We start from the raw sequence: 23,990 nt of genomic DNA, 5'->3' as shown, positions 1-23,990 counted from the left end.
GCCCACGCCCGTGCGTGGGAACGCCGACCGGCGGCGCTCCGGCGCGCGCGTCCGCGGGCGCCTCGCCCGTGTGCCGCGGCGCGCGGCGGGCCAACTCGTGCGCGCGGGCCGGAGCGCGCGGCGCCCGCGGCACTTCACCCCGTGGGAACACGCCTTGCCGCGCGGCTTGCGCGGCGCGCCGCCCCGCGCCTCCTCCCGCCGCTTCTGGGCCGCGCGCCTCTCCCTCGGGCGTACGGCAGGCCGCGCATCGCCTCGCTTCGTCGCTGCCAGCAGACAGAGGTCTGCTGCGACTGCTCATCGGTGCACTGTGCCGCATTGCACAGGGCGATGCGTGAGGCCACACACGAGGTGGCGCTGGCACAGCGGTCCAGCCCCCTGCCGCTCATCACTGTCAACGCGGTGGCGTGGGCGCGTCATGACGGGCTTGGCCGCCAGATGTCTCCCGCCGGCTACAGGTGATCTTCAGGTCAGCGCGCCGGCTGTACGGGCGAGCACGGGCGCGTAGGAGCTTGAGTGCATGGTAACTCGCCCGAGGCCAGTGCATTGCTGCGGTGCGCCCGAGCTTCGACAGGGGCCTGGACTGTCCGCCTCATGGCATCGAGCAGCATCTGCGCGTCAGGCGGCGAAAACTCGTATCGCGCGCCGCTGCTGCAGCTACGTTCGGCAGCCCACTTTGCGCCTGGCAGCACTATAGACGAGCGGCGCAAAGAGCGTAGTATGCCATCACCCCCGTATGAGATGACCATGCGTCTGCTCGACGACCAAGCCATCGGCGAAGCGGCAAGCTTTGTCAATGCCGGCCGCTTCGAGTCGGCGCGGCGCTGTGCACGGCAGATAATGCGGCGGCGTTGCGCGCCGCGCACGACCTCGTTGATGTGCCTTTTCTGCCGATTTACCGCCCGCGCCTCACTAGATCAAGGCCATGTTGTCAGCACTGGCGCACACTGGCATGCGTTGCGCTCGAGCAGTCGCTGTCCAACATAGTCTGGGCCTACACTTTGCCAGTGCTGCGGAGTCTCCCACGGAGCGCTGGCATACTGCGATCCACGGCGCAGCAGTTTTCGTCCCTGCCTTCAGACAGCCACGCAAGATCCCAGAAACTGGATGCGGCACTGCGGCGCGCCCAACTGCTGCTGTGCCATCGAGCTCATGTGCAAGCAACACCATGCCACGCTCAAACATCACAGCGAGAGACGATGAGGGGGGTGCGGCCGAAGGTACTGATGATCACGGCAGAGTTCAGCCTTGGAGCTGACTACAGCTGCGACTTGCCCAGCCCTAGCGCACAGGACCAGCCAGATGCGGCTTACAGAGGCACCAGTCGCTGTCCACCGCGTGCACGGGACAGCCAGCGCTCTGTCGACCCTGCGAGCTACTGGGACTAGGCGGAGCTGACGGGCTGCCTGTGTTGTTGCCGGCTCGAGGCGAAGCGGCGGCGCGGAGGAGGACGCGTTGCGCTAGCGCGCGGCGCGCTTGGCTGACTAAGTCTGGGGCGCGGCGGTCGATGATCCCCGACTCCCGAGGCGCGCCCGGCGCGCGGCGTCTCAGCGGCGACCGGCGAACCTTCTCGCCGGCGGTGCTCCAGGATGTGGCTCGAGGCGCTCGCTGCTCGCAGCTCTCGATGGTGGCTGGCGTCCTTATTGCATGCATGAAGACACAGGCCCTGAGCATGACACGGGTGCATGATCGTCACGAGCGTAAGCCGTGCGCGCCGGGCGCCGCCCGAGAGCTCCCGGGCGGCGGGCGGCCGGCGGCGGCTGCGTAATCTTAATTTCCCGCCCTCTCACACGGCGAGCGACCTTCTCGGCGACCGCGCGCCGCGGCCGCGCACGCCTTCGTGATAGAGAGCAACGTGCCGCTGAGCCGCACTTTGCCTCCCGTCCACATCACCTCTTCGCGCCCGACCAGTCCCACCCATCCCTGTCGCGCTCTTCGTCGCCATGGCTGCTCTGCGCTCCTCTGCTCGCCTCGCCGCGCCGCTGCCGCGCGCTGCGCTGCGCCTGCCGGCCCGCCGTGCCTACGCCACAAGCCCGGCGCCTGGCGCTCACCCGCCGCCGCAGCAGGGTGGCTCGCGCTCCCAGGGCACGAGCAAGACGCTCATCGGCTCCGTCGCGCTGCTCGCGGCTGCCGGTGGCGCGTTCCTGCTCTTCGGCCCGGAGAACAAGCGCGCCGCGCTCGGCGTCGGCCCGGACGGCAGCAACAAGCTGAGCGGCAGCGGTGCCAAGGCCCAGCGCGCTGCCACGTACAAGGGCGTGGGCCCCGGCCTCGCCGCCGACCCGGCCGACTACCAGAAGGTGTACAACGCCATCGCCGACAAGCTCGACTCGAACCCCGAGTACGATGACGGCAGCTATGGCCCTGTGCTTGTGCGCCTCGCCTGGCACGCCAGGTGCGTCGCAGCGGCACCCTAGACTCGCACGTGCTCTGCTGACGGCCTCATTACAGCGGCACCTACGACAAGGACTCCAACTCCGGTGGCAGCAACGGCGGTTAGTCAGCATCGCGAGAGCTTCCCTGCAAAGTGCTGATTGCCTCGCCCTCAGCCACGATGCGCTTCGCCCCCGAGGCCAACCACGGTGCCAACGCCGGTGCGTACTCTCCCGGCTCTGCCTGGCTCGAGCGTCGGCTGACTTGGCGACTCAGGCCTGATCGTCGCTCGCAACTTTATGGACGAGATCCACGAGCAGTTCCCCTGGATCTCGTACTCTGACCTCTGGACGCTGGGCGGCATCGTCGCCGTGCAAGGTGATTACACGCTCCACGCTTCGACAGCGTGGGCTAGACCTCTGGCTGACACGCATCTCTGCAGAGCTTGGAGGACCCAAGGTACAGTGGCGCCCGGTGAGTGCTGCACGTGCGCCTCTTGCGCCGACTGTCATCTGACCCGTCTTCGCAGGGCCGCAAGGACGGCGAGGAGGCGCACTGCACGCCCGACGGACGACTGCCCGACGGCGACAAGGGCAGCGACCACCTGCGCCACATCTTCTACCGCATGGGCTTCAACGACCAGGAGATCGTCGCCCTCTCCGGCGCCCACGCCCTGGGCCGCTGCCACAAGGACCGCTCGGGCTTCGACGGCCCGTGGCAGCACGCGCCCACGTCGTTCACGAACGCGTACTACGAGCTGCTCTTCAGCGAGAAGTGGAACCTGAAGAAGTGGGACGGACCGATCCAGTACGAGGACAAGAGCACCAAGAGCCTGATGATGCTCACCACCGACTACGCGCTGCGCACCGACAAGTCGGTGAGTGCACGCTTTACCTCGCCGTGCCTTCTTCGCTCACACTGTGGCGTCCAGTTCCGCAAGCACGCCGAGCGGTACGCCAAGTCGGAGGATGAGTTCTTCAAGGTGCGTGCAAACAGACTGTTGCCGCGACAGACTCAGTGCTGACGCAGCTGTCTCGCAGGACTTCTCCGCCGCGTTCGCCAAGCTCCTCGAGCTCGGCGTGCCGGAGATTCGCTGGCAGGAGGGCTCGAAGCTCCTCAAGGACGGGTGAGCATCGCGTCTGCTGAGTCCTGCCTGACGTGGCTGACTCGCCTGTCCCGTCTCAGCAAGCACCTCACCTTCCAGACGTCTGCCGAGCAGGAGAACGCGCAAGCCTAGAACACCCATAGAGCCTCGATCGAGCAAGCACAGCACCGCCGCAAGTGTATCTAGACGCACATACAGCAGTCGCCTCGAGAGAATAGACATATCCGCCGCGTCTCATGCGTTCAAGGCGCTCGACAGGCCCTGACGAGGGAGACTGGGCGCTGACCGCTCGCTCATGCGTGCGTTGCGGCAGCCGAGCGGGTGGCTCCGCACGCCGTGGGTCTGAATTGCGCGACGAGTCACTACATAGTACAGCAGATCTGCAGAGCCAGCAGCCGGAGATGCGCGGCACAGAGACGAGTAGGAGGACAGGAGAGGAGGGAGACGGGCAGATCTGGCCGATAAGGTACGATCGTCCAGAGGGAGAAGCGCGGCACGCGAGAGAAGGTTGAGAGATGGGATGAGGAACAAGGACGGGGACGGAGCTACGGGCCGAGGTATCGGATGCAGCGATGCGGAGGCTGAGAGGCACACCACAGGCTTGCGCATTTGGAAGAGGGGCAAAGCTCATGCTCGTGTGCGCGGCGCCCGAGCAGAGCAAGTCGTGCAGCCTTAGCCGGCACGCGGGCGCACGGCGATTGCCTCGTAGATGGCAAAGCTGGCAGCCGCGGCAGCGTTGATGAGCTGCAGGTCGGGGCCCACGGCGGCCGAGACCCAGTCGTAGCTGACGACCTTCTGCCAGCCGGTGAGCGTGTGCTCGGCGGCGGCGCCAAACGGCACCTGGCCCGCAGCGACGCCCAGCACGGACGGCGGGTGGCGTGCGCCGAGGCCGAGGTGCGGCGAGAGGCGCACGAGTGCGAGGATGAGGAAGAGACGCGCGAGCGTAAACGTCTGGATCGACGGGGCGCGGCGCCGGTCGAAGGTGATGAGCTGCGAGAGGAACGTCGGGACGGCGACGGTCCAGAAGCCCCAGATAAGCAGCACGCGCCAGAAGGCCGGCACGAAGACGACCCAGAGGCTCGGCACGGGCACGCTCCAGCTCGACGCAAACGCGCTCGACGAGCCGAGCGAGATGTCGCGCGTGGGGATGATGGAGAGGAGCAGCGCAGCGAACTCGAGGCCGACGAGCACGGTGGTGAGGTTGCGCGCGTCGCTGGCGTACAGGCCGACGTCGCGCCAGGCCTTGTGCGTCTTGCGCAGGGCGGCGCGCTGCTGGCGCTTCACAGCGTGTGCCACGGCCTCGCCGCGCGCCTCGACCTCGTGCGCGACATCAGCGACCTCGGCGCGCGTCTCTGCGGCGCCGGCCTTGAACATGTTGCCGAGCGACTCGAGCGAGCGCTTGCCGCGCGCCTGCAGCGCCGGGTAGATGCTCTGTGCCTCGGCCACGACCGTCGACGCACTCGTCGAGAGCGCGTCTCCCGTCTTGCGCAGCGGCGTCGCAAGCCCGTTGACGGCCTTGCCGGCGCTCTTGCGCGGCGAGCGCGAGCGCGACGGCGCGTCAGACTCCTCGGACTCACTGCAGGGCGGCATGTGTCAGTGATGAAGAGCATGCGCAGTATGGCTGGCGGAGCAGCGGCGGCGCGTGCAGCGCTGCGCACATGCACAACACACGCGCCTCGCGCCGCTGCGTCGTCGCGCCAAATTCCCGACTCCACATGGCGCGTGCACCGGCCGGCTCCGGGTCTCCTCGCAACTCACACGCTGTGGCGCATGCTGCCGCGTGCCGCACGGCGCTCGCCGGCGTCGATGGTCTGGTAGATGGGGCTCCAGTAGTCGTCGTTCTCGAGCTCGGTGCGGCGCTCGAGCAGGCGCGCGCGCACGCGCTCTTCGAGGTCGTCGCGGCGCAGCGATGCCGGCTCGTCGATGGCGAGCAGCGTGGCCATGTCGACGAGGTCGGCCTTGAGGCGGTACTTGAGTGCCTTGACCATGCTGGGAGCAGGTGTGACGGGTGCGGCGGGCGGGTGGCTGCGGCGGGGCGGGGCGGATGGAGGGCGGATGGATGCGCCCGAGGTGGATGGTGGTGGGACAAAAGCAAGATTCTCGGCCGGCGTGTGGGCGGTTGTGTGCCAGACACGCGTCGCGCCCGCAGCCGTCATGCAGCGGGCCGCGGCGCGGCGGAGGGATGCGCAGCTGCAGCGACGATCCCGCGCCGCCGCATGCAGAAACAAGACGGCGCAGCGCAGACGCTGCAGGGCTCACGGCTGCGTCCTGCGTGCTGCGGTGCGGCTGCTGCGCGCTGATGCTGCGCTGGGCCGGAAATCCAGACGAGATGATGACGTCGCCGCATCCATCCTTGCCTCGCCTCGGACGCGCCGGTGCAGGTGCTTCGAGCTTCGAGGCAGGATCTATGCCGGAATGCGCTTCTGACGGCTGGGATGTGGCTGCAGACAGCGCCCTCGTGATGCTGTCTCGGCGCTCGATGTGCGTGCATGGACGCAAAATAGAATCGTCGCTGCGAGGTGCGCGTGACCGGTGATTCCACACAAAGCAGGCACGGCTTGGCCATGACAGAGCCGGTAAAGGTGTGCTTAGCCTGGCCAGCTCGGGAGGCAGAGCGCCTTGCTTTGCTCTCTCATCTTTAGCAGGAACAGATCTGACGCTGAGTGGTGCAGCAGCAGGCTGTGAGAGGCGAGAGCCGTTCAGAGCGGCGCCTTACCGCGACCAAGATCTGGCGCGCCGGTCACCCCTTTGATGAGCCTCGCAGCTGGCGAGCACTTGCGAGCTTCGAAAGGCAGCGCTAGATACGCCAGAAGCACGCCAGCGACTGTGCCACAGTCCGTAGTCGCTGAGCGATCCAGGCCAGATTGGAGGGTTGCGAGAAGGAAGAGACATGGACCCGTGGGCGCGGCTATCCGTGATCCGAGACGCGACACCCGAACGACTCGCCAGCGCCGTGCAGCAGCGTGGGCCCGAGCGCGCATCCATCCTCACTTCACCACGCTCTCTCACCACCATCAGATCTCCTTGACGCACACCCTCTCACCACCATCAGATCTCCTTGACGCACACCGCACTCCGTCTCGCCGCCCCACACGCGCACCACAGCAGCATGCCGGCCGTCGAGAAGCCTGCGTCGTCGTGGCTGGGCCGCGAGCTGCTCTTCGTCGGCGCCCTCGTCTTCATGCACGCGGCGTGGAGCGTGTACGAGAGTGCGTGCCATGCCTAGCCGCAGCATGCATTGCCACACTGACGGGATCTTGTGATGGCAGACGTGGCGGTGCGCAAGAGTCTGGGTCTGGAGAGCGCAGCGGTGCCAATTGATGTGAGTAGTTCGCCACGGGGGACACGAGAGCTGCTGGGCACAGGACCGAGGCGTCGAAGGGGGCATGATGGCGGGGCAGGTGAGGCACCTGACGCATGGTGGCACGGACAACGCTCGGGCACAGATGTATGATGTGCCGCTCGGAGCCGAGGCAGAATCTACTGGCGAGAGATTACTGTCCCCGGGCGATGCGTGTTGGAGAGAGCGTGAAGCGAGAGCATACTTCGTTTGTGCGATGTCGGCGCATGGACCCCTAGCCCTGCCGCTGAGCGCAGCGCAACTGTCTGCGTATGTGCTGCGCCTACTTTGCTCCAATAAGGCGTGTGAAGCTACAGAGTGCCCGTCTCCAGCACACGTCCTGACTCTGCGGCTCGCCAGATGACAATCGAGGCTGTGGTGGCTCTGCTCCTCATCGCGGGTGGACTCATGCTTGGCTCAGCGCCGCTGCGCGAGATTACCTGGGCGAGCGAGTATCGATCACGGTGAGTGTCTCGCCAGCTTCACGCACGGTGTGCTACAGTCTGACGCCACGAGCAGCACCATTGCCGACGTCGACGCGCGGAGCAGCTTCGCCACGCTCAACCATCGAGGACCGGCGATCTTTGGCGCGGCTTAGGCGAGGCGAATGCGATGTCATTGAACTGATGGCCCAGCGCGTACACGGACGATGTTGCGGCTCAAGGTCAAAGAGAGGGCGGTGAAGGGTGACGCGAGGACGGATCAGGGCAAGGCGCGGTACGTGCGGCAGAGCGAGCATTGAAGCAGCCTGTCTGGCCGTGAGCGCGCTTTGCGTTTGACGGCGGTGGCTGTCGACGGCGCTCATCAGAACCGGCTCCGGGCGCTCTTCACCCGCTACTGGTGGCAGCTTCCAGCGAACGCTCGAAGTCGCCGCACTCTTCGGCGAAGATGTTGGCGATCTCCATCATGAAGGCAGAGCTGGAGGTGGCTGCCGGCGCCGCAGCCTCTGGCGCAGCCGTCTCAGGCAGTGGAGCATTGAGCGCGGGCAGCATGGGCACGGGCGGGCCTGGGTCGCTTCGAGGGATTGACGCATGAGCATCGGACGCCGTCTGAGGCAGAGTCGCAACCGGAGAGGACGGGCACAGCGCGATGCCGCTCTCGTCTGCAGCCTGCTTGCTGGCGGTCGCCTCGTCCGTGGTGCCCGGACGCAGAGCAGCGCTGGGAGATGCCGACTTGCTGACCCACGGCTGAGCGGGATGGCACTCGCCCGTAGGACGTGCGAGACGACGGCGCTTGGTCCCTGTGCGCTCCTCTTCACCGCCGAGAGAGTCGGGCGTGAGCCGTCGTCCGAGAGGCTGCGCCGATGCTTCCGAAGCGCAAGGCACAGCGACTCTTGAGGAGCTGCCGTAGCCGTCCGGCAGGCGCTCGGGAGAAGCGACGAAGGCGTGCGCTTGCGGTGCGTCCGTAAGAGCAGCTCGTGCAGCTCCATAGCGATTCGGACGGCCCAGTCCCTGCGTGTTGGAGCCGGTGGTGAACTCCGGCTCGCCGCGACTGCGCGCCTCCTCGCGTCTCTCATTCTCTTGGGGCCAATAGGCCTCTGAGGCAGCCTGATACGCTGCGTGCGACAGGCCGTACGCGCGAGTGGCCACGGGCAGCGGCGGCGAGGATGACACGGCGCTGTGCGCCCTCGCCGGCCCCGGAAACGCCTCTTCGAGCTCCATCGCATCCCACTCCGCCAGGTGCATCTTGCCCCACTTCGGAATCACTCCTGCAGAGGCACCACGTCAGCTGGGGCGCATCATTGCTGCGGCAGGCGCCCTACCGTGAATGGCAAGCCCGTCCAGGCGCACAAGAGCGTCCTCTCGCGCATCTTTGGTGTAGAACGACAGCAGCCTGGGGCCGACTGTCAGCGGTGAGGCTCTCGCTGAGGCCCATGGCAGACTCACCCGCGCACAGCGCCGTGATGTCCCGGGAGAACTGTGGCGTAGCCGACCTTGTCGCAGTGGATGCGCGCAAAGTCCTTGAGGTCTTGCCACGTGCACTCTGGAGCGAGGCCGCCAGCGTAAAGGTGGTGGCACGCCCTGATGTGCGTCTGAGGATGACCGAACAGGCTGTCACTCCTGGGTGCGGCCGCCGGAGTTGGGCGTCTCGTTGGCGAGTGAGCTGGAGGCGCCGTACGCGCCAGCTCCGCGGCAGTGAGGGGCACAGCGGCCAGTCCGGCCTGCCAGCGCTCGGGGAGATGTGCCCGGTACAGCGCACCAGCGTCTGGACGCAGCGCAAAGTCCCCGTAGGGCTGTGCGAGGTCGGAGCTGGGCGCCTGCGAGCCGCGGCGATGGCGCTCTTCGCGTCTGCGCGCCGCCACGTCTTTGGGCTCGCTGGGAGTGAGGTCCCAGTAGGACGACGAGTGCGCTCGAGGCGCAAGTGCCGGTGCTGCATCCGGCACGCGCTCCTTCTCAGGCCTTCGGTCCCAGTAGCTGCTGTGGCGATCGCTGGACTCGCCCCGCTGCGAAGTCTTCGGGGCGGGCAGGAAGCGGTATGCAAGCGCCTTGGCCCTGCGGTCGTCTGCGTCGAGCGTCACGGCGGACACGGGGCTGCCCTGCCTCAGCATCTGGCGGCCCGTCATGCCCTTGGCGACTGTCCCTGCGTCCTGCGCCAGACATACGGCGTGAGCGTCCTGTAGCTGGGAATGCCGCTGCTGCTCTGCCGGCGCATACTCACCGCCGACGAGTCGCAGTCGAGAAAGTAGCCCTCCATGACACGCTGCATGCGGTTGACGTGCACGGACGTGTGCTGGTAGACACTGCCACGCAGCTGGTCCTCCGTCTGCGAGGCAGCGCTGCCGTCAGCAGATGCCGCATGTACACTCCCCTTCCGAGCGGCTGCGCTCACCCAGTCGAGGTTGACGTTGGTGATGAAGACGATGCGACGCGGGACCGAGAAGGCGGACGTGGGCGACATGGCGTAGCACGCGCCTCAGGCAGAGGCCGGCGCGAGGGCAAAGAGGAAAGCAGGCTCTGCGGCGCCGAGAGGTGAGAGGTGGGGCAGATGAGGGAGCGGAAGGGAGAAGCGGAGGAGCGAGGAGCAGCTGATGAAGAGGCCGTGCTCGCTGCGGCTCCGCGAGCGCGCGCCGGCAGCGCCGCAAGGCAGGCAGCCGCTTCAGCCGGCGGCGACAAAGGCGGCACTCGGCTAGCGAGTCGCTGCCTCATTTGAGCGCACTTCGGCTGTAGGGCTTGCCGAGAGACAACAGCCGGCCGGCAGAGCGCAGAGCGCTTGGGCCCCTGAAGGCGCGGTGCTTGTCCCCGCCGGCTACCGCTCGCAGCACCCAGGCCTGACTTGAGCCGCTGGGGCTGCCGCCTCGTCCTTTGTTGCTTCCTTTCATGCTTGCTGCTCTGGGCTCGCATGCGCATGCGCAGCGCAGGAGCGCAGACGCCCTCTCGAGGAGCTTGCGCTGCGCTTGGCATCTCATGGGCGAAGCGCTGCGTCCCTTTGTGGTAGGTGTGCGGTGCGCGGCGCGGCGGCGCGCGGCGGCCACAACACGAAGACGCGCAAAGCAGCCGCGGGAGTCGCGGGAGTAAGAGTCGCATCTCATGCTGCGTTGGACCTGCGACGGCCTGCCGTCCATCTCCCACCGCCATACCGCTCGTCTCTCTGAGGCTGCGAGGCGCCGGCCAGTCTGTTGTGTCCAGATTTGAAATCATACGCTTCCCTTTCGCTTGCAGCGCGGAGCGCGCGAAGCCCCGCTTCGCAGAGAGTGAGCCGGCAGCTGCGAGGCACAGGCTCACGCAAAGCGTCCCATCGGAGCTCAGCCACGACAACCAAGCCTCCCAGCGGTACCCTGGAGACGACAGGGGATGCAGAATCCGTAGCGCTAGATTTCGAGAGTCAACCCTGGCAGCGTTGCTCGCTCCTCGTCGCTCGAGCGTCCTATACCGCCGTCCGAGCGCGGCTGCTGGCGTCTGAATGCGGAGGGCGCTGTTCCCACGCGCCCGGCGCACTCGATTAGCGAAATGCACCTCCGCGTCAGCGTGCGCCGCGCTACTCGAGGCTTACTTTTGCGAGACAAATCGGCGCACGGCGCCCGATGCCGCCGCCCAAGCCATCATCAGACCTCAGGGGCCGGCCTGCTCCCGCCCACCACACCTCTGCCCCCTCCCATCCAGTCCTATTCGCGGCCCATGCCCGCCGCGGCGTCCGGCGAGGCAGCCCGCGGGCGCCGACGCCGCAGCAGCAGCGGCAGCCGCGCCAGCAGCAGCGGGCGCAGCAGCAGCCAGAGCAGCGCCGCCGACGCCGCCATGCTCTCGCCGCCGCCGCTCAGTCTCGGCGATGCACCGCTGCAGCCGCTCGACTTCGACGAGCTCGAGCCGCTGCCGCCGTCGCGCCTCGACGTCTCGGGGCCGTCGCCCGGCTTCACGCTCGGCTCGCGCTCGCACGCGACTCTCTCGCCCGCCGAAGTCTCGCCGCAGTGGAGCGCAGCAGGCTCGGCCACAGGCTCGCCGCGGTCCACTCGCCAGACACGCATCATGCCGGCCGCTCCGCCGCCGCTGAGCCTCGACACAGAGATGCTCGCCTCTGCACAGACGGCGTCGACAACGGCCTCGCCCGAGAGCTGCAGCGGCGCAGCGCCTGCGCATGACGCTGCACAGGCCCCGCGTGCTGCTTCGGCTCGCTACCTCACCGTGTCTGCCGTGCTCTCGCGCTCTGGCAAGGCACACGTCGTACGAGCAGACGAGGGCGCGGAGGACGTCCTCCGCCTGCCTTCGGGCAGCTCAAAGTGCCGGAGAGTCAGCAATGGCGGCGCTCTCGAGGCCGTGGGCGCACTGCTGCTCAGCCGCGGCGACTCGCTCGGCGCGGCTTCGAATCTGAGCTCCCAGCGCCACAGCGCTGCCGGCGCCAGAGTGCGCAAGGAAACATCTAGACGACCGAACCTCTTGACACGTGCTTCGCGCGCTTGGATGCAGGGGCTCAAGGAGGTCGGCGCGACTCGCTTCGGCATCGCCATGCCCGAGCTGTCTGGCGCCTCGCCAGGCGGCACAATAGCCGAGCGGCGCGCTCGTAGAGCCCAGGCAGAGGCAAACGGCATCGCTGTCGTAGGCGGCCGGCGCAACCAGCCCTCTTTCGAAGTGCCGCGCCCGCCCAAGAGCACCTCGCCTGCCAGAACTCCGCTGCGCAGAGCGCAGTCGGCTGGCGTGCCGTCCAGTTTGCCGCCCGCGTCATCCTCGGTGTATGGGCGCGGCTCAGCATGGGGCGTGCAGGAGGCTCCAGAGGCACCGCCGAGTCCGATTGGTATGCCGGGCGCGTGGAGCGGAGGCGCGACGGGCTGGAGCTCGAGGTCTGGCGAGGGACACGAGGACGGCGCATTGTTATTGCCGCCGCCACTGCTGGATGACCACAGTAGCGCACGCAGCTTCGAAGGTGAGAGCCGTTGCTGCGGAATGGCTGCACAGTGCGCCACTGACACCTCCTCCGGCCAGGTCTGCTGGGCGTGCGTCGCATGCGCGAGCGAGAAAAGGAACTCAAGCGCGTGCAGAAGCAGTTCGAGCGGAATCGGCCGCTGCACAAGGTCGGCATGCTCACGGCGCTCTCCAACTTCGTCAAGGCCGCGCACGCGGCAGATCAAGCGACCAAGGCGATGGCACGAAGCGGGCGGCGGGGTGCGCCCGAGTTCCGCCGTCGGCACACCGAGCCCGCCCAGGATGTGCCGCTCAAGACACCGAGTGCGCCTGCGGCGGGCGCGGTCGACATGGCGCGCAGGCCCTCTTTGCGCAAGGGCTCGATTGACATGTCGCGCTCGCTGGAGACGGTCTACGAGGGCGGCGTGCTGGACGCCGGGGCTGCTGACGACGCCGACCTCTTCAATGAGAGCTCCCTTTCGCTGAGCGAGAGGCACTCGCGCGGATCGAGCGCGTCGTCCATGGACGGCAGCGCACCGCGTGCGCCGCGGCTGCTTCCCGTTCATCTCTCAGTGCCCGGCTCGCCGTTCACGCCCATGGCACTAGACACGCGGCCCAGCTCGCGGCGCGCCAGCCTCGTCTCGTCGCCCGAGTCACATCCTCATTCGCCCGACACGCCGCGGCTCGGCCCCACCTTGCTCAGTCTGCCACCCTCGCCTTGGACGCCACACGCGTCCTTCACAGGCGGCACTCAGTATCAGTTCGCTCTGGCTATGACCGCGGCAGCCTACGCACAGCCAGGCACGCCACGTCTGGAACCCACGCATCTGGAGATCATGCCCTCCCCCATGCCCACGCCGATGTCCTCCCGCCCATGGACGCCAGTCATCAGATCGCCGCCGTCGCTCGCCACGACACCAAGCCGTCTCTCTCCTTCCTGCTCGCCTGTGCTGTCGGGCCTGCGCGTGCGGAAGCGCGCGGTCAAGAGCGGCGACTCGCTCGACGACGCCGAATTCCGCTCGCGCACCTCATCGGCGAGGCTCACGCCCTCGGCCATGCTGGTCACGGCCACCGACGACATCTCGACGCCGCCTGCCGCACCGCGAATTCTGCCAGACAGCGTGCCTCCTCAGCAGAAGCAGCGTCGGCGAAGCATTCCATCTGAGCCCGCCGCAGCTGTCAAGCACAACGATCAGCTCGACAAGCCGGTGCGCAATTGGCTGCTGTGGTTCCTGCTCGGCGATCTCGGCCTCGGCGCGTCTCAGTCGCTGATGCGTCACGGCGCCGTCGCTGCCGGCGTCGTGCATCTCTACGGGTTTGTCGTCTTCACCCTGGCGCACGCCATCGACCTGGGCTACCGTATCGGCGAGGTCGTTGTGATGACGCTGTGGTTCCTGCGCTGGCTGGTGCTCAACATCACTGGCCAGACGATCTTAAGCCGCTGCTTTATCGACGCGTACAGCCTCATCAAGAGCGAGTGGGCGATGGTAGCGCTCGAGGACCACGAGAACCGCGGCAAGAAGCTGCGCAAGGGCGAAGAGCAGGCGCGGGGCTTGAGTCGCTGGGAGACCGTGCGCAGCCTTGTTGAGCTTGTCTGCCTCTACTCGGTGACGCGGCAGCGCTATCTCGACGAGGGCGCAGGCCTGCAGCGCCTTGATCCGCCGCGCGGCGGGCATCATGCATCCCGCTCAGCCTCCAGCGGGAGCACTGCCAACGCCGACAGCCGCCGCGAGGAGAAGGATGACGCGGAGAACGACTCGGATAGCGACGACGATCTGGTCGTCACCCGTCAGGGAGCAGACGTGCTTGAGTTCTCCAAGACGCCGCGTCTTGAGCCACGCCTGGCGCACGGCGAGCGCTCGCGCTCCGGCAGCGACAGCTACTTTGCTGCACCTGGCTCAGCGCGCACCCCGGCCGCGGACAGCTTGACGGCGCACGCAGCCGCCTCTGGTTGTCTTGACCGGCGCGCTCTGATCCGCACCATCAAGTGGGCCAGCCGTCTCGCGATCTCGGCGTACGGCCTGCACGTCACGCTAGTGGACCTGCCGGCCACCTTCACGCCGTCCGGCAATCGCTTCTCACGCCAGACGTTCGCCCACCTGTCGCGCATTCGTTCGGACGACGTGCTGCACGCAGACATCCAGACGCTCGATTCGGACACGTACCACCCGACGTTCTACCTCATGTGAGCAGAGGCCACTTGCAGGCCCTCGTGCAACGCTCGCTAACGCTCAGCCTCTCCACAGTCGCGACTATGCGCGGCGGTGCGTCTGCGTCTCTGTACGAGGCACGCAGAGCCTGCAGGACATCATCGTCGACCTCGAGTTCAACACATCGACGATGGAGCTGTCGCCGCTGCCGGGCGAAGAGGCCTCCTCCGACGAGCTGACGTGCCACGCCGGTGTGCTGCGGGCCGCCAAGACGCTCGTCAGCAAAGACTCGACGCTCTTCTCGATTCTCTCACAGGCACTGGCCGAGAACGAGGGGTTCGACTTGGTCCTCACCGGGCACAGCCTTGGCGGCGCGATCGCCTCGACCGTGGCGCTGCTGCTAAGCGAATACCGCGTGCCGCCCGGCGCTGCCCACGCGCAAGGCGAGTGGATCACGCGCGACGACATCGGCTTGCCGGCCGGCCGAGGCATCCGAGCGATCACATTCGCGCATCCGGCGGCAGTCAGCGCTGCTCTAGCGGAGCGTGCCACACTCGGCGCTGTGCCGCTCGTCACGTCCGTCGTGCTTGGCAGCGATATCATCCCGCGCTGCGGCCACGGACAGGCGCGTGAGCTGCGCCGCCTGCTCGGCGCCCTGTCGCGCGTCCGCCGACGGCACGCCCGCCGGCGCCAGGACGACGGCGAGGACGCACGCGTGCACATTGTGCGCAGCTGGTGGGACTGGATGCGGACGCAGCGTGCCGGCGCTGCAGTCGAGCCGTCACGAGCGCGCAAAGCACGCCGCACGGAGGTGAGCAGACTCGTCGCTGCTGCCGCTCTTTCCCCTGCTGACACACGACGCAGGACCAGCTGTGGCGCCTGCGCTGCGAGGTCGAGAACGATCTCTACGCGGCCATCAAGCTCCGCAGCAACGACAGTCCCGCCGGGGAGGGCGGCAAGTCTCGCTCGGCCGTGCCGCCGTCGCCCTGGGTCGGCCCGCAGCAGCGGGCGTCTGCGCCGCTGCACCAGCTCGCCGCACGCCGGCACGCCCTCGACGCTGCAACGCTGCGCAGCGAAGCGGCGCTCGGCGGCATCCTGATCCCGCCCGGCCGCTCCATCTGGATCAACGGCACCGACCTCTACCTTATCACGGCGCCGCTCGCCTTCTACAGCACGCCCGACCTCTCCCTCTCCTGCCTAGACATGCACCTGCCGAGCCGCTACGAAGAGTTCATCGACGAGCTTGCCTGACCGCTTCCCTCCCCTCATCTCATCCATCTGTATTCTGCTGCCATGTCCGCCTCTGCATGCATCTGCTCTACATCGGTTCCGCTGCTAATTCAAACATTGTCGGGTGTCGGGTGTCGTCGTGCTGCACTGGAGAGTTGGTGGGCCGCCGAGCTGGCTGCGCTGTGTCACGCGACGCGTGAGCGCGTAAAGAGCCACAACGCGCGCGGCGTGGCGGCAGCGGCTGACGGCGCTGCAGGTGGAGGGAGGCGGGCTGCAACGGCCAGTCTGGCGCTGCGCGGCCGACTCTTTCTTCCTGCTCTTCTCCACACTCATCCCGTCACGCCCCTCTCTCTCACTTCCGCTATCACGCTCTGACACCGCGCTGCATCGCGCAATGGCCTCGCTGCTCGATGGCGCGCGCACGTGGGACCTGGCGTCGGTCGACGACCCGTCGGACTGGGAGGCGCCGTTCGAGTATCTGCGCCCGCTCGACGCCTCGCTGCGCTGCGAGATCTGCATGGTGCGTCGAACCTCGGCATGCCCAGGCTATGTGCAACCTCTGCGCTACTGCTAGCTGTGGGCCAGCACTGCTGCGCACATGGTCCCGCACGATCAGCCCTGACTGGCTGCTCGCAGGCCATCTACACGGCGCCAGTCTCGATGAAGGAGTGCGGACACGTCTTCTGCTCGAGCTGCGTGCGCACATGCATCAACCAAGCAGGTGGAAAGGGCAACGAGTGCCCGACGTGCCGCACGAAGGCATTTGACTCGCACCTGCAGCCGCACACCGCGCTCGAAGCTGCGGCGGAGTCGTGGAAGGCCGCCCGGTGAGTTTGCCACAAAGCATTCGGTCCGAAGGCAGCGCTGGGAGTCCTATGCAGCTGCCTGTGAGGTAACACGGGAGCCGACTGCTGAAGCTGCTGTGCTCCTTGCAGCGCAAAGCTCTTTGAGCTGCAGCGCAGCGGCCCTGGCGCCGCCAGCGGCTCCTCGGCCGCAGCCGCTTCGGGCAGTACCTCGCCGCTGCGGCAAGTGCGCAAGCGGAAAGCACGCGGAGACTCGCCCGGCTTCTCAGAGGAAGCCAGCACGCCAACAGGCAATGCTGGCGAGTCCTCCCGCGGTTCACGAGCTGCATCGCGCAGGGCCAGCGCTCGGCTGGGTGGCGGCGCAGAGTCTCCTCTGGTGATTGACAGCGATGGCGACTACTGCTACTCGCCCTCGACGAGCAAGAGCCCTGCCAAGCGCCAGGTTGGCGCTGCGCGAAGTCCCGTGAAGAACGCTGCTGTGTACAACGGCAATCCTTCTCGTGAGTGCAGATGTGCAGCGGAAGCGAGCGACAGCCAGCTGACCGCTCCGGACGCAGCGAAAGACACGTTCGCGTGCCCAATCTGCGAGCATCAGTTCACGCAGGTGGCGCTCGATCGTCACCTCGAGAAGGGCTGTGTGCCGGGACGAGGTCCACCGACGGCTGCAGAAAGCGGCCTGGCAGCTGCCGGTGGTGGGCCCGGCAACAACTGGCTGAGCAAGGGTGGGAGCAAGCCGGGCAGCACTGCGGCCAGGTGAGCATGCCTGCTTCGCGCATCAAGCACACAGAAGCTCACGGCCCCTCTAGTGCGAAGAGCAGCAAGAAGCTCACACGGTCCAACTACGGTCTGCTCACGGAGAAGCAGCTCAAGGAGCAACTGCTTGTGAGCGCCGCTGCGACAGGGCGCTCACGATGCGCCGCTCACACCCTCGCGCAGGAGCACAAGCTTGCCGTCACTGGCGCGCGCGAGCGCATGACGGAGCGCTTGCGGCAGTGGGTCAACCTCTTTAACGCGAACCTGGACGCATCGGAGAAGAACCGCAAAAGCCTGTGGAGTCTGCAGCGCGACCTGCAGGAGTGGGAGCGTGGGCAGGATGCTGCTGAGCGGAGCAAGAGCAAGGGCGGCGCACTGCCGGAGAAGAAGGCCAAGACCTGGGCGGTGAGTCTGCAGGTGCTTCGCAGCTGCATCGAGAGACTCATCCCCGCGGCTCAGAGCGACAACAGCGACCAATTTGCTCAGCTCATCGCCCAGGCCCGCGTCTCGAACCAGCAGAACAAGCAAGCGCACCGGAGTGCGCCGGACGACGACGCTGAGGGCAGCAAGAGCGGTGCCGCTGGCGCACCTGCTGCTGTTGCGAACGGCGAGGACTCGCAAAACCTCTACGGCGACCTGAGCGGCGACGAGGCGATGCTCGCGTCGGGTCAGTTCGAAGGACTCGACTCTTAGCGCGCGCTTCGCCTTTGCGCGCTCGTGCAAGCAGTCAAGCAAGCCAGCAAGCCTCGCACGCTCCCCTTCTTTCCTCACTCCACGTCACACACACACAAGCCAGCTCGCAGCATTCCTCCTGTACAACAAGCGCATCGATTATGAGCCGTCTGACGATGACTGAGCGCTCGAGTGCTGAAATCGCACTCGCGCCTGACCCGCCAGCTGGCGATTGTCACACGCGCACAGCCCGCAGCCGGTGCGCCCGCCTAGTCTTCGCGCTTCGGCGGTCGAGAAGGTTGCCCGCTCTCTACACAGCGTGCACGCCGGAGAGGCACGCAGGGTAAGGAGAGGCTCAAGGCCGAAAGGGAAGAAACGACGCCCACGGCGATCGAGAAGATGCATCGAGAAGGCCGGTCGGCGCTGCACGTCGAGAAGGCCGGGCACGCGGCCTTCCGACGTGCCTGCCAAGAGTCGTTGCCGCAGCAGATGCAACGCAGGAGGGGCAGTGGCTGGCGCTGGGCTGAAGGTATCGAGCCATGCACAGCGGCGCAGCGCAACAAGCTCAAAGTCAGGCGCAGAGCACGCAGCATCTCGCCGGATGGCCCCTGACGGCCTCCCTCTCTCGTGCGCATAGCGCGTCTCGGCCGGCGGCTGGCGCGGCACCGCGGGTGCTGCGCGGAAAACGCGCGCCTCAGGGGGCATCTTCCCCTGGCCATCTGCATGCTCCGTGGGCGTTCAGAGCGAGAGACCGAAGAAGGCATCTCTTCGCTATCCGGCTAGCGTTCCGCGGACTATTTGTCCGTGCCACGTGCGCAGGCGGCGGCAAGGACGAGACTGCACCTGAGCGAAGGGCGGCGGTGCTGCGAGATGTGGCTGCAGCAACGCCCAGGGGTCAGCCACGGCATGGGCGCATTTTGCCGCGGCACGCTTAGGCGGGCGCCGCGACGCCCATCTCTCGTCACCTCCATAGCATCGCTCTTCGTCGGCGCAGCGGCAGCGGCATCACGACATCTTGCTGACACACGGCGCCCGCACGGGCGCTTCTCGGTCGATGCTCGATGCGAGGAAGCATCAGGAGCAACGATGGTGGAGTGGCAAACGCGAAAGGGCGCCCTGCCCTGACAACCTGCTGAGGCGGCCAGCTGATCATCGCGGCATCTCTTCATCTCCTCTCTGCTGCGACTACGGCTGCACCGCTGGACTGCTGCTCTGCCACGCCGCGCTCGCCCGTCTCCTCAGCACCATCAGAGCGTCAGGTGCAGACTTCGCCCAACTCCGCTCAAGAGGAGCACCTAAATGCGGCACCAGCACAGTGCAGGCGGCGCCATTCATATAACTCGCGGCCGCGAGAGTGACACTATTTCTAGCGTCGCAGCACGCACATAGGGGTCTTCCTCCTATCTTGGACCCGCGTCACACGGCACCCAGGTGAGAGCATGTGGGCGTCAGGCACGCCGCCGGCGGTCCGCATGGCGGCCGCCGTGCTCGGACCTGTCGAACCGGCAGGCCGGCGGCCAGCGGACGGACAGGAGCGAGAGAGCCGTGTGCGCCGTCCGCGCGCGGCCGTGGCCGCGGCGGCGGCCTCGACCTCCCCTCAAGAGAGAAGCTTCTGCGGCTCGGGCCGCCGCAAAGTCTCCCATGCCCACACTTTCTCGTCCCACCCCTCTGCTGCAGCCTCAAGTGACAGCACGCAACGGCCGCACAGGCTTTTCCTCCATCTCTCTCTTGCACCATCATCATCATGCAGTCTCCGCCGAGCGACAGTCCCACGAGCTCGAGTGAGGCGCCGTCGTCGAGCGACACGTGTCCCTCGACGGCTCATCATTCGCGCAGGCCGACCATCTCCTCGGTTGCCTCGCACTCCTCGGACGATGCCTTCTGGATGACGCGCATCGGCAAGCCGATCTTGCGCATGCTCGAGCTGGCGCAGTACAGCGACAAGGCTGTCCGGGCGCATGAGGGTGAGAGGCTGCGCCGCTGAACGCAGCAACATCGCTGACCGCCTCGCTACAGAGTTCCTGCGCGACTTCATCGTGCCCGCACTTGGCCTCGCACCAGCAGCACCGGCATGGGCACAGTCGCGGCTCGTGCCTCGCTTTCCGTCCTTCATGTGAGCACCACGCCAGCGCGCACAGCACCACACACTGACGCAATTGCAGGTGCGACGACAACACGCCCGTCGAGCTCGGCATCACATGGGCCAAGGGTCGCCCCGCGATCCGCTTCAGCATCGAGTGCATCGACCATCCCACCGAGCTGCTAGCGCACGGCGGCGTCAACTTGCGTGCCTTCAACGAGCTCGTGGCGCGCCTCGATGCCAGTGAGCTCGGCGACTTTGGCACGCTGCGGAAGCTGCGCGACGCCATGACGACGACGACGCCGCTCTGCGACGATGTGGCGGTGTCGAGTCAGGCATTCATCGCATGGGACCTCTCGCACGATGGCACGACTGCCACCAAGGTGTACTTCATGCCGCATGCCCGCGCGAAAGCCACGGGCATGAGCAACCTCGAGGTCGTCGATGCTGCGTTACGGAGCGTCGGCATGGACGCGTGCGCCGGCTGGCAAGCGACCAAGTCGTACATCGCCAGTTTGGAGGTGGCCGACCGTCCGGAAGTGCTTATCTTGTCGACCGACTGCATCGCGCAAGGCGCCAGATTCAAGGTGTACCTGCGCTACCCGACTAGCGAAGCTGAGGAGATTGCACAGCATCTCTCGCTCGGCGGCGCCTCATTCTCGGGCTGGCGCGAGCCGCTCGATCAGGTGTTCGCTGCACTCGGCCTGCCGACGAGCATCGGCCCACTGGATGACTCGGAGCATCTGACCGGCGGCACGCTGCTCTATGCAGAGTTCACGGCGACGTCGAGCAGACCGTCGAGCAAGGTGTACCTGCCGGTGCGCCACTGGCCGCAGTGCAGCGATGCATCGGTGGCCGAGGGCATCGGACAGCTGGTCTCGCTGTGGTCTGGCAGCAGTAGCAGCCACGGCCTCGACATCGAAGGCGGCTATCCTGCGGCTGTTGCTTCTCTCTTCCCGGACCGGTGAGTCGGCAGCTCGATCGGTTATGAGCGCAACCCTCTGACGCAGCCAGTCCAGCGACCTTGCGTCACGCGGCGTGCACAACTACGTCTGCATCGGCCAGAAGGTGGGCAGCCACCATCGACCCGAGCTGCTCGCGCTGACACGCTGTGCCCGCAGCACGACGGACGTCTTGATATCTCAGCCGTGCGTGCTGTCCGAACTGGCCAGAAGGCCGCGAGCTGATGCGTCCGACCCGCAGTACCACAACCCGCAGCTCTTCACGCCCTTGCCGCTCCAGCCCAACGCCGTCTCCTTAGCTGCCGCGTCCACGCAGACATGCGAGGCGCTCAAGCTGCCTGCGGTGACTCAGAGCGAGGAGCTCCCTCGCGATGCCGCTGCACCGCGTGCAGTCGAGGCGCCACTGCCCACGACATCGCCTTCCTCCTTGCCTGCAGCGCCAGCGGAGAAGGTGCGAGACTCACCGCTACGTCGCTTCCGCATGGCCGCTCGCTTGAACATGCTGATGCGCCGAGGCGTGGCTCGCTGGCAGCAGCGCAGTCAGAGTGCTGCTCCCGTCCAGGCTTGAGTGCGCCCTTCTCCTTCCGAGGACACGTCGCCCTGCTGCTTCCTTTCCTGCTCAGCGACCCGCCACCTTCGATTATTCATGTGCCCAGCGCGGCCCCTCACCTATCACGTCTGCCAGCTGGCCTGCAGCCTTGCTCTCCTGGCGAGATGCCCCTCATGTAGACCCGTCACGATCTAGCACGCAACGAAAGTCATTGCCTCGCCCCGCCCCGCTCTCCCTCTCTTTCTCGTGCTACGCAGTGTAAGGCCTCTATTCCTCCATGGCCACGTCTCCCTCCGCGTCGGCAGGCAGCGGCTCGTCGTCGTCATCGCTCGCCTCGCTGCCCTCATCCGCCAGCATGACGACGCCGTCGCCGCGCGTCTCTGCGTCCAGGCTCGGCGCCAGCTCGGCAGGCATGGCACGCAGGCGGTCGCCGAATGTTTTGCGCACGCCGACGTTGGAGAGGGCATCCCAGATGCGCAGCGTGCCGTTGCTGCCCGCCACGGCCAGCGTGAGCGCGTCGTTGGGCGAGAAGGTGGCGCTGAAGATCTTGCCCTGTGTGTGCGTAGGGTGTCAGCTGAGCCGCGCTGCCGCTTTTCGATCTCTACTCACAGCATCAAGATCGCGGCTGGCGACCATGCTGATGCTCTTCGGCTTCTGCGCCTCGCCCTCCTCCGCGATGCTCCACAGCTTCACCGTGCGGTCATCGCCGCCAGTCACGATGCAGCCGGGAATGTGTGGGCTGATGTCGAGGCTCGTGCATGCGCCGGTGTGTGCCGAGAGCGTGAAGAGCGTCGAGGTGACGGCAGGCGGCGAGGCGGCGGACGAGAGCATGCGTGCGTCGAAGGACTGTACGAGGCCGTCCTCGAACGAGGCCTGGCAAGAGCGCGTGAGCACGGCGCTGCGGTGCAGCAGCTCGACAGCGCATATCCCACAAGCATGTCTGACGCGCCAAAAACTCACCATAAAGTTGTGCTCGCGCCACGGATTCCACCGCACCGCCTCCACGTCGGCCGCCACGCGCGCCACGACGCCGACGTCCGGGCTCCGCGTGTCAAAGACGCGCATCGTCTTGTCGTACGAGCCACTGAGCAGCACGCTCGGCTGGCCGCCGTTGGCGCCCGACGTGTTCCATGCGACGCTCTGCACCTTGTCCGTGTGGATCTTGTCGAAGCTGCGCAGCGCGTACGTGCCCTCGCCGTCGCCTGTTGGTGCGCGAGAGAGGTCCCAGAGCTTCACAGTGCAGTCGGCACTAGCAGACGCGAGGAGGTTGCGCGCTGTGCGGTTCCACGAGAGGCCCAGCACGGCATCGACGTGGTAGTCTGCATTGGCGACGCGCTTCTTCGGGATGCGCCGCTCTGCGCAAGACATGCATCTCAGCAGCTGCTACACGAGAGACGCCACGCCAGACTCACTCTTCTTGCCGGTGCCGCTCATCTGGGTGCCCAGGTCCTTTGTCCGTTCCCGGCTGCCGAGAATGGCATCCGGGTACAGGCCCTCGACGGTGTCCATGCTCCACACCTCAATCTCCGGGTCCATCGTGCCCACGGCAATGTAGTTGCCGTGCTTCTGCGCGCTGTTCTGGTCTGCCGCGGCTGCGGGCCCGCCGGCGGGCGCGTAGTCGAGCCACTCGAGCGCGAGCGGGAACGAGGGCAGCATGAGGTCGTGGTGCACGTAGAGGTTCGAGTCGCCCGACGCATACACGTAGCACTCCAGCAGCGACACGTCGTCCTCGGTCTTGGCACACACGATGAGGTTGTCCGACGGCAGCACCTCGAGCTCTTGCCGCTCCTCCTCCTCGTCTGCGTTGTCCTGGCGAGGGCATCAGCAGCCGGCCCAGCACCTGCAGCGCTCACACAGCACACTCACATCCTTGAGCGTGATGTACGGGTCCTCGTCGTTGTTGCGGTAGTACTGCAGGCCCTTGATGTTGCTGAACGGGCCCGTCGTCGACGCGACCGGCTCGTCGTCGTACGTGTCGAGGTTGTAGCGGCTGAGGTCGTCGGGATCGTTGCTGTCGGGCTTGGCCGCCGCGACTGCCGGTGCATCGTCCATGCCGGCGTCGCCCGCCTCGCTGCCGCTCTCGTCGTCGTCGTCGCGCCAGTCGCCCTCGGGCCCGTCGCCGGCCATCTGCATCTGCGCGGCATGCAGGGTGGCCTTTGCGTCGTCGAACTGCAGGTTCGCCAGCGCCGCGACACGCGCCAGCTCGGCGTCGTCGACGGCGTACTTGGCCGGGTGCTGGCGCGCCTTGCCGCGTGCGATCCAGGCTGCGGCAGAGATCATGGTAAGGGTGGCTCGGTGGAGTGATGGAGAGCAGCGCGAAGAAGCAGCGGCGCTGGGGCGGTTCTGAGGCGCGCTCTGCCAAAATTCTCTCGTGCGAGACGCGCGGCGCGGTGGAGCTCGCAAGTCGGACGAGCTCGGCTGAAAAATTTGGATGCGAATACAAGAACGCGAAGCGCTGACAACGGCGGGGAATACAGAAGGATGCGTGCGAGCAGGCGCGTTGTATTCGCGTCTGCGCGGCCAAGAGCTTCTTGTGCTGCTGTGCTGACGGCGCAGCTGCTGCTTCTCGCCACGACCCTGCCTCCTCCGGTCCGACCTCTTCCCTCTCCCTTTCCTCTCCCTCCCCTTCCGGCTCCGTTTCTGGCTCC

The 23,990-nt window shown here is 66.9% G+C and overlaps 8 protein-coding genes across 8 annotated transcripts; 5 read left to right on the top strand and 3 right to left on the bottom strand.

Annotated features, from left to right (window-relative positions):
- The first annotated feature begins 1,889 nt into the window (after positions 1-1,889).
- On the top strand, positions 1,890-3,650 carry FA09DRAFT_327128 (putative cytochrome c peroxidase precursor). Its single transcript, XM_025741283.1, has 9 exons — positions 1,890-2,389; positions 2,446-2,489; positions 2,544-2,588; positions 2,644-2,745; positions 2,810-2,841; positions 2,897-3,244; positions 3,299-3,349; positions 3,408-3,493; positions 3,553-3,650. Exons 1-9 carry the CDS (start codon positions 1,941-1,943, stop codon positions 3,602-3,604), a joined length of 1,209 nt encoding a protein of 402 aa, XP_025601451.1. The 5' UTR covers positions 1,890-1,940; the 3' UTR covers positions 3,605-3,650.
- A 77-nt stretch (positions 3,651-3,727) lies between these two features.
- On the bottom strand, positions 3,728-5,568 carry FA09DRAFT_357772 (hypothetical protein). Its single transcript, XM_025744871.1, has 2 exons — positions 5,231-5,568; positions 3,728-5,048 (listed from the first exon to the last, which is right to left on the bottom strand). Exons 1-2 carry the CDS (start codon positions 5,458-5,460, stop codon positions 4,145-4,147), a joined length of 1,134 nt encoding a protein of 377 aa, XP_025601450.1. The 5' UTR covers positions 5,461-5,568; the 3' UTR covers positions 3,728-4,144.
- A 1,000-nt stretch (positions 5,569-6,568) lies between these two features.
- FA09DRAFT_327127 (hypothetical protein) lies at positions 6,569-7,415 on the top strand. Its single transcript, XM_025741282.1, has 4 exons — positions 6,569-6,681; positions 6,742-6,794; positions 7,173-7,276; positions 7,332-7,415. The coding sequence occupies exons 1-4, from the start codon at positions 6,582-6,584 to the stop codon at positions 7,408-7,410; spliced, it is 336 nt and encodes a 111-aa protein (XP_025601449.1). The 5' UTR covers positions 6,569-6,581; the 3' UTR covers positions 7,411-7,415.
- An 868-nt stretch (positions 7,416-8,283) lies between these two features.
- FA09DRAFT_4003 (hypothetical protein) lies at positions 8,284-9,869 on the bottom strand. The gene is made up of 4 exons (XM_025745639.1): positions 9,642-9,869; positions 9,471-9,575; positions 8,575-9,399; positions 8,284-8,520 (listed from the first exon to the last, which is right to left on the bottom strand). Exons 1-3 carry the CDS (start codon positions 9,708-9,710, stop codon positions 8,695-8,697), a joined length of 879 nt encoding a protein of 292 aa, XP_025601448.1. The 5' UTR covers positions 9,711-9,869; the 3' UTR covers positions 8,284-8,520; positions 8,575-8,694.
- A 1,083-nt stretch (positions 9,870-10,952) lies between these two features.
- On the top strand, positions 10,953-15,620 carry FA09DRAFT_327124 (hypothetical protein). Its single transcript, XM_025741281.1, has 4 exons — positions 10,953-12,164; positions 12,224-14,327; positions 14,389-15,103; positions 15,157-15,620. Exons 1-4 carry the CDS (start codon positions 11,045-11,047, stop codon positions 15,541-15,543), a joined length of 4,326 nt encoding a protein of 1,441 aa, XP_025601447.1. The 5' UTR covers positions 10,953-11,044; the 3' UTR covers positions 15,544-15,620.
- A 223-nt stretch (positions 15,621-15,843) lies between these two features.
- On the top strand, positions 15,844-17,926 carry FA09DRAFT_357768 (hypothetical protein). Its single transcript, XM_025744870.1, has 7 exons — positions 15,844-16,042; positions 16,159-16,349; positions 16,458-16,825; positions 16,883-17,078; positions 17,132-17,207; positions 17,262-17,483; positions 17,538-17,926. Exons 1-7 carry the CDS (start codon positions 15,917-15,919, stop codon positions 17,769-17,771), a joined length of 1,413 nt encoding a protein of 470 aa, XP_025601446.1. The 5' UTR covers positions 15,844-15,916; the 3' UTR covers positions 17,772-17,926.
- A 1,158-nt stretch (positions 17,927-19,084) lies between these two features.
- On the top strand, positions 19,085-21,532 carry FA09DRAFT_3883 (aromatic prenyltransferase). The gene is made up of 7 exons (XM_025745628.1): positions 19,085-19,181; positions 19,428-19,714; positions 19,767-19,863; positions 19,913-20,794; positions 20,850-20,898; positions 20,952-20,978; positions 21,034-21,532. Exons 2-7 carry the CDS (start codon positions 19,495-19,497, stop codon positions 21,358-21,360), a joined length of 1,602 nt encoding a protein of 533 aa, XP_025601445.1. The 5' UTR covers positions 19,085-19,181; positions 19,428-19,494; the 3' UTR covers positions 21,361-21,532.
- Positions 21,512-23,649, bottom strand: FA09DRAFT_303273 (WD40 repeat-like protein). Its single transcript, XM_025740438.1, has 5 exons — positions 23,209-23,649; positions 22,755-23,151; positions 22,303-22,697; positions 21,952-22,215; positions 21,512-21,894 (listed from the first exon to the last, which is right to left on the bottom strand). Exons 1-5 carry the CDS (start codon positions 23,620-23,622, stop codon positions 21,610-21,612), a joined length of 1,755 nt encoding a protein of 584 aa, XP_025601444.1. The 5' UTR covers positions 23,623-23,649; the 3' UTR covers positions 21,512-21,609.
- Between the last annotated feature and the right edge of the window lie 341 nt (positions 23,650-23,990).

The sequence above is a fragment of the Tilletiopsis washingtonensis genome (genome assembly GCF_003144115.1).
Source record: "Tilletiopsis washingtonensis strain MCA 4186 unplaced genomic scaffold FA09scaffold_1, whole genome shotgun sequence".
NCBI lineage: Eukaryota > Fungi > Basidiomycota > Exobasidiomycetes > Entylomatales > Tilletiopsis > Tilletiopsis washingtonensis.
Note: the sequence above shows the minus strand (reverse complement) of the source record. Positions and strands in the feature narration are given on the sequence as shown.